The 11,477-nt window shown below is 37.9% G+C and overlaps 1 protein-coding gene across 1 annotated transcript; it reads left to right on the forward strand.

The window, feature by feature from the left end:
• Positions 1–15: 15 nt before the first annotated feature.
• On the forward strand, positions 16–6,211 carry LOC145442515 (kelch repeat and BTB domain-containing protein 12-like). Its single transcript, XM_080320457.1, has one exon. The coding sequence runs from the start codon at positions 698–700 to the stop codon at positions 2,345–2,347; it is 1,650 nt and encodes a 549-aa protein (XP_080176583.1). The 5' UTR covers positions 16–697; the 3' UTR covers positions 2,348–6,211.
• The last annotated feature ends 5,266 nt before the right edge of the window (positions 6,212–11,477 follow it).

Raw genomic sequence — 11,477 nt, forward strand, 5'->3', positions numbered from 1 at the left:
TCTTTTTCCAGAGATACAACTAGTCATATTCTAGTGTAGAACCGTGTCCCATATGGCCATATCAACTGCATGATTGGGACTCTCCAACAAGATTAGACAAGATTTTCGGATTTGGTCTCAGAAATACACAGCTGTCGAGAGGACTGAGATTCTCAAAATTCGAGATCCACTCATGGAACCAAGAGCAAGTTTCACTCCAAGCCGTCATAAATCAACATTTCAAATCCTATACACTTTGCTTTGGTTTGCCATTATATGGAGGAGTACCCATAATGGTCACACCAGCTGGTCTGATGTTAATGTTGTCAATAAATCAGTATTTTGTATCTGAATTTGGACACACTGGTGACTTAGGACCATCTGATCACACTAGGCTGCCTGAAGTCAGTTTTGGCTGAAGACATGAATATTTGGATTTGGTCACACATGTCTGGGTATTTGGATTTAGATGCAGTAAATTTTGACTAGTTTTCGGTCATTTGCATTCTGTCTCCTTAGCTATATCACAGACTTTTCGTCATTAGTGCCGTATTTATATATATCGTATTCGAGTGTAGTTGAATCAGTCAATTATTGTTATTGTTCAAAACGATTCAATTTATGTGATACTGGTGGTTATCAATGCTTCTGTCAAATCCCGCCTCCTATTATATTTTGTATAGTATATACTTGATCAGTGATCACTTCAGCTATCATAATGCGAAATGTATGTTTGGATGCAGAAAAGCACGCAGTGTCTATGATGACTGAATTGCATCGAATGAAGCAAGATGTCGATCATTGTGACTTCATAATTCAAGTTGAAGATGATGTCTATCATACACACAAAAATGTATTGTCGGCAGGTTCCGCATATTTTAAAGCCATGCTCCAACATGAAACAAAAGAGAGTCGTGAAGGAAAAGTTGTTCTCAAAGATGTGGATTCTCAGTGCGTAAAAAATTGTATCGATTTCATATATTCCGCGAAATTTTACATTCCCGATGGAAAAATCATTGAACTTCTTCACATCGCAATCATGATGCAGTTGGAAGATGTAAAGCAAGCTGTCTCCAATATTTTGGCGGAATCGATTACCGTTGAGAATTACTTCTCTACCAGAAATGTTGGTGATATTTATGGACTGGCAGATGTTTCTTCGAGATGCAGAATATTTTTTCAAGAACACATCATGGAAATTGCAAACCAAGATGGATTTGGAAGCGTTGAAAAAAATGACCTTCTCTGTCTTATGAAGTCGGGAAAATTGAAATTATGTGAAGAGAAGAAACTAATGTTATCGCTCAAGTGGATCGACAAATGTCAACATAAAATCGAATATTTGCACGAATATCTCGAATTAATTAAGTTTGATCAAATCTCGCTGGTGTATTTGGAACATATTTTAGAAACTCACCCCCGTATCTGCAACGATTTCGAGCTGTACAAGTTGATCAATGGATATATTTTGAAAGCTTCGATTAAGGCAAGAGAAAATATTGATACCGATGAATTGATAATTTATTTCGATTTGGACACGAATAACCTCCAATCCTTCAACCCAATAACCCGGGAAGTAAAAACTTTCCACGATGAAAAGGCCAATTTCTCCTTGAAAAATTTTACGTTGACTTCCCTTGACTCATATATTTATGTATTTTGTGAGCAGAAATCTGTTTATCGTCTACATTTTCTTGACAAAGATTCAAAATGGGAAAAGATGGACAATATGATTTGCGACCACGGTAAATTTCCTCGCTCGGTTTGTGCGACGGGATCCATATTCGTCATTGGAGGAAGCTATCCTACAGCAACAACTGATGTGGAAAGATTTGACCCATCTGTAAATCGATGGTTTCAACTGGACAAGAAACCTTCAGCAATTTATTCTGCAAATCTCGTATCATTGGATGATTCAGTTTATTGTGTTGGAGGTCGAGGACAAGATGGTGTTGAAGTTTCTGCATTCTGCAGATTCACTCCATCGTCAGCAGAGTGGGTTGACCTCGAACGGATGAGGTATCCTGTGACTGGGTGTGGTGTTGTTGCTGTTGATCGAAAGATATTTGTTATTGGTGGGTGGAGTAGAAGACGGAATGTCAATAACATGGAATGTTACGACGTTACTTCGGCACAGTGGTCTTCGTTGTCGCCGATGAAATATCGTTGCCTCTGGCTTTCCGCATATACAATTGGCAACTGGATTTATGCAGTATACAATTGCGCCGGCTATGATCGTATTGAGAAGTATGATTTATCGAACAACAAATGGTATAACGTGGAATTAAATGCAGATCAATCTTGCTTGCATTTTAGATCTGCAATTGTGTGCTTAAAGTCACAGAGGTTGGCAAGGTTGTCAACGTGACAACTCAAGTAGGATTAGTGCCGTAAAGTTCCACTCAATTTCAAGCAGCTCTAGCTATTTCTGTTACATGAAGCTGAAGTGCTTGAGTAAGCTGCTCAAGTAAGTAATTTCAAATTGTAGAATTTGGTCGTCGGGTTTCATAGTTCTAGTAGTAATAGGATGTGGGTAGTAGGCCTACTGTAGAAATTGCTAGATGCATCTTCTTGACTAGTGCAAAGTGACTGACGAAACTACAAACGGATACATGCTTCCAAAATATATGTAGTTAAAATAGTCCATGGGCTATTTAAAGCCGTTCTTAGGAATCATAAACATGATCTACATGATGCAGATTTATCCCCAAACTACTTTCTACTTTTTACAATTATAAGAAGATGGTTATGCCTCAAAAACTGCTCAAGAATCGAACACGGGCAAAACTGTAGTACTCTATAAACGTAGAAGTAGCTCTTTACTGATAACCACTGATTTCTTTCGTATCGTTTTTGCATGGGGCACAGCAGAATTTCAATCTATCTTTAATAGGGTTACCATATTTTGAGATCCTGGATTTTTTCCACAGATTCAGAAAGCTCTAGTACCGGCAAAGAAAACTAGTGATATCGAGAAGTTTTCGACCAATAGAACTGTGTTGAATCAAAATAGAGAACATTTAGGCATCATCTCAGGACACTTACAATTTATTGGAAAAAGAGGACAAATCCTCCCGTATGGTAACCCTAACCTCTTATCGCTTTCAGGGTGTATGTTGAAAACATGACTACAGTCTAAAATTTTTCATGAATATCCTAGTATAAAAAGTGTATTGCTTAAAATATGTTGAGTAGAAGCAGATATTCCTGAGAAATATTAGTAATCTATAAATTTAACAACGTAAGTAAGCAGCGAAAGTAGGTTTTTCATGTTTGTATTCACGTACCTGTAGATGTTTTCTTTTCCCACTATAAAAGGACAAAGTTGATGCTTTTGTTCCACCCTGATATTTACTGTCTCTTATTTGACTTGTGAGAAATGAGTGGGAGACTGGAAGCCCTACACCTACTTGAATTTTTTTGTGAAATTAGGTGTTGCGGGTGACTTATCAATGGTGGTTATTCTATCATTATAAGAATTAGTATTATGCGTATTTTTTCTGCTATTGGTATGATATCTATATCTAATCATTTTTATTTTTTAAAACAGCACTAGCCTTTATTATATATCCTTTGCAAGCAATTTGTGATCATGGTGCAGGTTCTTTTTCAAGATGTAGAGAAACATGCAGTGAAGATCCTCGAGGAATTACATCGAATGAAGCAGGATAATGATCATTGTGATTTCATAGTTCAAGTCGAAAATGATGTGTATCACACCCACAAAAATATATTGTCAGCCGGCTCGAATTATTTCAGAGCTATGTTGAAGCATGACACCAAAGAGAGTCGCGAAGGAAGAGTTGTTTTCAAAGATGTCGATTCCGAGTGTGTGAAAAATTGCATCAATTTTATATATTCCAGTAAAGTTGAGATTCCGGACGGAAAGATGATTGAACTTCTTCACGTCGCAATCATTCTGCAGTTGGAAAATGTAAAGCATGCAATATCCGATATTTTGGTGGAATCCATCACTGTTGACAATTACTTCGCTACAAGAAATATTGGTGATATTTATGGCCTTGTCGATGTTTCTTTGAGATGCCGAATGTTTTTACAAGTCAATTTCTTTGAAATTGCTAACCAAGCAGGATTTGGAAGTGTTGAGAAAAATGACATTTTCAGTTTTATAAAGTGGGCAAAGTTGATGTTGTTGGAAGAAGAAAAACTGGAGTTGTCTCTTATGTGGATCGAGACAAGTTCAAAGAAGAAGGAACATTTGCATGAATTTCTCGAATTGATCGAGTATGAGGGAATTTCTCCGTCATTTTTGAAACATTTCCTTGACACTCACCCCATTATCAGGAATGACTCCAAGTCGTACAAGTTGATCAGTGAACATATTCAGGAAGCATCCGAATTAGTAGTTCTTTTCGATGATAATGCAGATTGTATGCTAGCTCTTAATCCAAGAACCGAAAACACAACCAAGTTTCACAACGCAAAGCTGAACCATGAGAACTATTTCACAACCATTTTTCTTGACCGGAATATTTACATTTTCTGTAACGATAAATCAGTGTATCGGCTCGATTTTCAAAGAAAAAATTCAAAATGGCAAAGGATGGAAGATATGATTTGTTACCACGGTGTGTATCCTAGATCGGTGTTATTTTGTGGATCAATATTTGTCATTGGAGGAAGTGATGAAGTGAAAACGAATGATGTGGAAAGATTTGACCCCTCAGTAAATCGATGGTTTCAACTACAAAACATTCCTAGAAAAATTTGTGATGCCGGTCTCGTATCACTGAATGATTCCGTCTATTGTATCCAATTCGAACCTTTCTGTAAATTCACTCCCTCGTTGTCAGAGTGGGTTGATCTCGAACCAATGAGATGTCCTGTTGGCGGATGTGGGGTGGTTGCAATAAACCAAAAGATATTTGTGACAGGTGGGTGGAGCGGAGGAGAGAAGACCGACCACGTAGAATGTTACGATGTCACTTCAGCTCAATGGTCTTCATTGTCATGTCTGAATTTTAAGCATGGACACAATACCGCTTATCACATCGGCAATTGGATTTTTGTAGTGAATGCGTTTGAGGCAGAAGTCATTGAGAAATATGATTTAGTGAACAAAAGATGGTGTAGCGTAAAAAGAGAATCGGATCAATCTTACGGAATACGCGGATCTGCAATGGTGAATATATAGATCAGTGGTTCTCCAAGTGAATACGGCGCCAATCTTAGGAGGACATGACATATTTTCGAACTACAAACATCCCTGAATCATGTTTACACATGCATTCCTGACCTTGGAATCAATTTCAGTATTGCCAAAACTTGAATGATTTGAAATGCCGTTATCAGGCATTCAATAACGGAGACAGATTACCTGTGTGCCAGCTCATTTTACTGAGGCAATTTTGATATTTTAGTGACACATCAACTCAGTTTTGTGTTACAAATTGGCACGCATTGTTTGGAATAATTTAGTCGAATCCTTTTCCAACCCAAACCTAATCTAACAAGATATGTTTGAACTAGTTAAAATGACTTCTCAAGTAGAATTATCATTAGTGCCATTAATTTATACCTGTAATTAATTACAAGTAGCTGTAGCAATATGTAAGACATACCAAAAGCACTTCAAGTGGAAGTAGAAAATAAAAGGCCTGTAACCGAAAATAACTGTTTCGATGAGTAGACTTGGTTGATAGGCCGCATACTTAGCACTTAATGGGAGTTGGCACTTTTAAAATTGGGAGATGTCTTTTCGCGGCACAAATAAGATACCACTACTGTTACATGACCTGGAACATTACAGGTACAATATTTACAAATATTCACTATTCAGGTACGATAGGGCCGGCTATTCCACCTGGTTCTTAGCACTATTTCACAGAGTTGTAACCAAGTCAAAAGGTTCCGAATCACAAGTCAATCTCACTTTTCTAGTTTTGACTCGACTCAAGTCGAGTCATTTTCAATTCCTCACCGAGTCAAGTCCTAGTCCAAGTCATTATGTTCACTGTTCAGTTTTCAGTTCAATCGGATTCAACCCGCTTTTTGCAACACTGCTCAAGTGATATTGAATGGCTCACATTTATAATATCATAATTTTTCTCAGTCACAACATTTTCCTGCCCATTTCCCAAGTATCAGGACTGATAGACGAAATACTAATAATGTGGTGACAATGTGTGGTTACAATGAAATATCTGTCTTGGCCGTCCTATTCTCGAGTCATATGACTTTGTTCGAGTCGTGCAAGATGGCTCGAGTACAAGTCGAGTCAATGCACAAATTTCTCTAGTCGAGTCATTTTACGCATTTCAAAAAATGACTTGAGTCATTATAACCCCAACTACTTGCATTGTTGTTTATTACCCTTAGATTTTATGAAGTAAAAGATTGTGTGAGTTATGTTAGCATTTTTAACCTTAACGAGTGAAATTGTCATATCAATTGTGCTGGCTGTACCACAATAACTGAAGGTATTTTCTAAAATCGTAGAGTCCTGCATGGGCATTTTTTGAAATACGTCTTCAGTGTTCATGAAAATTCTCCTGTTCTTCTATTTTTATAGCATATACCCTACTTAATCAGTGATCACTTCATCTATCATGGTGCGAAATGTATATTTGGATGCGGAAAAGCACGCAGTGTCTATGATGACTGAATTGCATCGAATGAAGCAAGATATCGATCATTGTGACTTCATAATTCAAGTCGAAGATGATGTCTATCACACACACAAAAAGGTATTGTCGGCTGGTTCCGTATATTTTAGAGCCATGTTGAAACACCACACAAAAGAGAGTCATGAAGGAAGAGTCGTTCTCAAAGATGTCGATTCTCAATGTGTCAAAAATTGCATCGATTTCATATATTCTGCCACATTTCAGATTCCTGATGGAAAAGTTATTGACCTTCTTCACGTCGCAATCATGATGCAATTGGATGATGTAAAGCAAGCTGTCTCCACTATTTTAGCGAAAGCAATTACCGTTGAGAATTACTTCGCTACCAGGAATGTTGCTGATATTTATGGACTGGCGGATGTTTCTTCGAGATGCAGAATATTTTTACAAGATCATATCATGGAAATCGCTAATCAAGATGGATTTGGTAGCGTTGAAAAAAATGACCTTCTCAGCCTTATGAAGTCGAGAAAATTTAAATTAAGCGAAGAAGAAAAGCTTACGTTATCCCTCAAGTGGGTCGAGAAAAGTAAAAGTGAATATTTGCACGAATATCTCAAAGTAATCAAGTTTGATAAAATCTCGCCGGTGTGTTTGCAACATATTCTACAAACCCACCCCCGTATCTGCAACGATTTCGGGCTGTACAAGCTGATCAATGGATATATTTTGAAAGCTTGGATCAAGGAAAGAGAGAATATTGATGCTGACGAATTGATAATTTTTTTTGAATTGGACACAAATAACCTCCGATCTTTCAACCCAATGACAGAGGAAGTAAAAAATTTCCACGATGAAAAGGCCAAGTTCTCTTTGAAGAATTTTACATTAACTTCCCTTGACTCATATATTTATGCATTGTGTGAGGAGAAATTGGTTTATCGGCTAAATTTTCTTCTTAAAAACTCAAAATGGGAAAAGATGAACAACATGATTTGCGACCATGGTGTGCTTCCTCCCTCAGTTTCTGTTACTGGTTCCATGTACATCATTGGAGGAAGTGAATTCACAGCAACAACTGATGTGGAAAGATTTGACCCATCTGTAAATAAATGGTTTCAACTGGAAAACAAACCGTCAGCAATTTGCGATGCAAGTCTCGTATCACTGGATGACTCCGTTTATTGTATCGGAGGAAAAGCACAAGATGGTACAGTAGTTGCATCATTCTCCGGATTCACTCCATCCTCATCAGAGTGGGTTGATCTCGAACCAATGAAATATCCAGTGTATGGCTGTGGTGTTGTTTCAGTTCATCAAAAGATAATTGTGATCGAGTGGTGAAGGTGTCATCGATAACGTAGAATGTTACGATGTTACTTCAGCTCAGTGGACTTCGTTGTCGTCTATGAATGGTTGTCGTAGTGGGACTGCCGCATATCAAATCGGCAAATGGATTTTTGCATTGTCCAAGTCTGATGAGATTTTTGTCGTTGAGAAGTATGATACATCAAACAACAAATGGCGGAGGCCTACCATGGGGTTGAGACTAAATCGATCTTACAATATCTACGAATCCACTATGGTGAAGGTAAAGTCGCAGAGGTTCTCAAATTAGTTGGTGTTGCAGTTCTCGAGTAGAGAGTACCGTAATTTTCCATGTATAATGCGCAAAATTTTACCGATTTTTTGCTCTAAAATAGGGGGTGCGTATTATACATGGGTACAGTAAGCCTTGAAAAAAAAATCCCTCGATCAAGAACTTGAAATTACACCTTTCTTCATGTTTGTTTAAATCGCGCATCACCTCTAGCCATTGGGCCCCGTAATTCGTATTATAGAGTGTAACGCGCTGCCAAATAGAGAAGCGTGTTGCTAATTAACGAAAAGCGAGTTTCTAATTAACGAGAGTCGTCTGCACAGCACACGATCTCTTGCTTTTAGTTTGCCGTTTGTACGCGAGCGAAATTAGGTCGCTGATTGCTACAAGCGTGGCGCTGCGCGGCAATCCTTTCGGATTTATCGCGTCAACGACAGGCCTTAACAATCGCATACACATGTGCGCAAGATAAAATCGCTTGCGTAATCAGTCGCATCTCCAACAGGACTGGTGCGCCCGACATAACCGTTGGCCTGAGAAATCGCATCTGTAATTGTAATAGGCCTCGTGTGCAAGATGTCGTGTGTCGCTAGCCTGAACTATCGCGTCGCCGACCTCACAGGCTTGGGCTACTATCTACTCTCGTTTAGAGACAATGCCGTCAATTGTATTTTGATTAGCGATCATTCTGTCATGATTGTTCGACAGTGACATCGGAAAACAGAACAACATCGTGTACTAAAACGCCACTACTCATGTACTGCGAATGCAGGGTGCGTACTATACATGGGTACAGGCTTTTTCCTAGAATATACACGCCATTTTAAGGGTGCGTATTATACATGGGGGCGCACTATATTCGGAAAATTACGGTACTCTAAATTTCCACTCAACAACATGTGTAAGTGGCAATTTCCAACATAATAGCACTAAAAGTGGAAGTACAAAATTGATAATGGTCAATTCCAATATAATTCGGAAAATCTTTTGAGATTTGTAATGCCTACCCCCAGAATTGTCCAATATCTACATATGTTATTCTTTTTTAAAGTCTGAATAAATAAATAAAAATTTGAGAAATTTTCAGCGGTTCAAAAGATTACCGTTTGAAACTTTCTTGTCACTAGGTCGCACCGCATGGAGAAAACCATGAAAATCAATATTCTACGCTGCTTTAAGATGCCGAATGTTTGTACAAGAAAATATCATGGAAATCGCAAACCATGCTTGATTTGGAAGTGTTGAAAAAAGTAACATTCCGTTCTTTAAAGTCTGCAAATCGGAAGTAATTGGAAGAAGAGAAACTAAAGTTATCGCTCAAGTGGATCGAGACCTGTGAAACGAAGAAGGAATATTTGACCGAATGTCTCGAATTGATCGAGTGTGATTGAATTTCTGCTGCCTTTTGACAAGAAATTCTAGAAACCTCCCCTGTTATCAGGAATGACTCGAACTTGTACAAGTTGTTTATCGGACTTCTTCCGGGATCGTCAGTTGAACAAATAGAGAGAAAAGAATTAATACCGGTAGTTATTTTTGATGATTACGATAATTGTATACTATCCGTTGATCTAATAACCGAGAAAATCGACAAGTATCACAACTCAGAGTTGGCAAATGAAGATGGGTTCTCAATAATTTCTTATCAGCGGTGTATTTATTTTTTTTGCATCAGTAAATCAGTTCATCGACTCGGTATTGAAAGAAAAAATACAGACTGGCAAAGAATGGAATATATGATTTGTGACCACGGTGGGCGTCCTAGCTCAGTGTTATTGTGCGGATCCATATTTCTCATTGGAGGAAGTTATGAAATGAAAACGAATGGTGTAGAAAGATTTGACCCCTCGGTAAATCGATGGTCTCCACAGCGAAACTCGCCGACAGCAATTCGTGATGCAAGTCTTGCATAATTGAATGATTTCATTCAATATATCGGAGGTGAAACTCAAGATGGTTTCGAAGATTCTTCATTCTACAGATTTACTCCATCGTCATCAGAGTGGGATATATTTGAGCCAATGAGATATCCTGTTTGTGGATGCGGTGCAGTTGCAATCGATCAAAAGATATTTGTGACCGGTAGGTGGAATGAAGGAGATTTCATCAATAGTGTTGAATGTTATGATGTTACTTCAGCTCAATGGACTTCCTTGTCATCTCGGAATTTTGATCATGGATGCAATACCGCTTATCGCATCGGCAACTGGATTTTTGTAGTGGATACATTTGGCGTTGTACGTGATGTCATTGAGAAATATGATTTAGTGAACAAAAAATGGTGTAGCATCAATAAGGAAGTAGATCAATCTTTCCGTATCTGAGGATCTGCTATTGTGAAGATATAGATCAGTGAATCAATACCAGTCACTAGTCACTGAATAGTATTCAGCCTTCAAGTTAGACGGACCATGACCTGACATATCGATATCGCCTTCCGACACACGTCACCTCTTTTTGTCGCTTGTATTCTTTTACTTTTTGTTCAGTGTGCATGCCTCCTTTCTACACCGCTTAGGCCCAGGTGGGTCTCTGATTTCGAAGACTACTTCCATCTGTTTCGATATCTTCCTATCTTTTCATTGTATTACAGTCTTGTGGTGTATTGAAATGTTAAAATTGTAATATTAAATTGAATTGATTCTTTAAAGAAATGCAGCCCCACTGTTGGCGATATGACATATTCTATGCGCATTTACTTTGGTATCGTCTGATTAGTATTTGTATGTAACTAGTAGGCCTAATTACTGTCAAACATCATTGCCTCGTGTTCCTTGACTTTTTACGTAAACCATGTGCTATGTACAAACCTGGACAGCTAGATGATTCTGGTTTTCTAGAGTTTTTGGTCACCGGTAATCTAATTCTAATCTAATTGTTGAAATGTTTCTATGCTCTAATTTCAATTCTAATTCAATTTATAGTTCTCCTGTAAATACTTCAACTAATGTAGAGTGCAAAACGAGCCAAGCTTGCTATAGAGAAATTTACTATTGTCATAAGAATAAACTGATTTGATATTAACAGAAATTGAGCAGCAGTTCTAATCTAATTTGGAAGGTGTGTACTGTGTAGCCTACATATAATTATAATTCTACTCCACTTTGGAAAATACTTTATTGTTGTAATTCTAATTTTTCTAGTTGTCCAAGTCTGGTTCTGTAATGTACTCGCCTTTGATAGCGATTCTGCTCCTGACAAATATAGACATTGGGTTGTTATTGGAATTTCGTCGTATATGTCGACTGTTCTACCAAGACCTAGAACGTAACATTAGGATGAGCTAAATATGAATGTTTACACGTGCATTA

This window comes from Botryllus schlosseri, chromosome 1 (assembly GCF_051294905.1).
Source record: "Botryllus schlosseri isolate E-star chromosome 1, Bs_hap1, whole genome shotgun sequence".
Taxonomy (NCBI): Eukaryota; Metazoa; Chordata; class Ascidiacea; order Stolidobranchia; family Styelidae; genus Botryllus; species Botryllus schlosseri.

Excerpts from the sequence above, each read along its gene's own strand:
- LOC145442515 (XM_080320457.1), top strand. The coding sequence starts at position 698 with ATGCGAAATGTATGTTTGGATGCAGAAAAGCACGCAGTGTCTATGATG.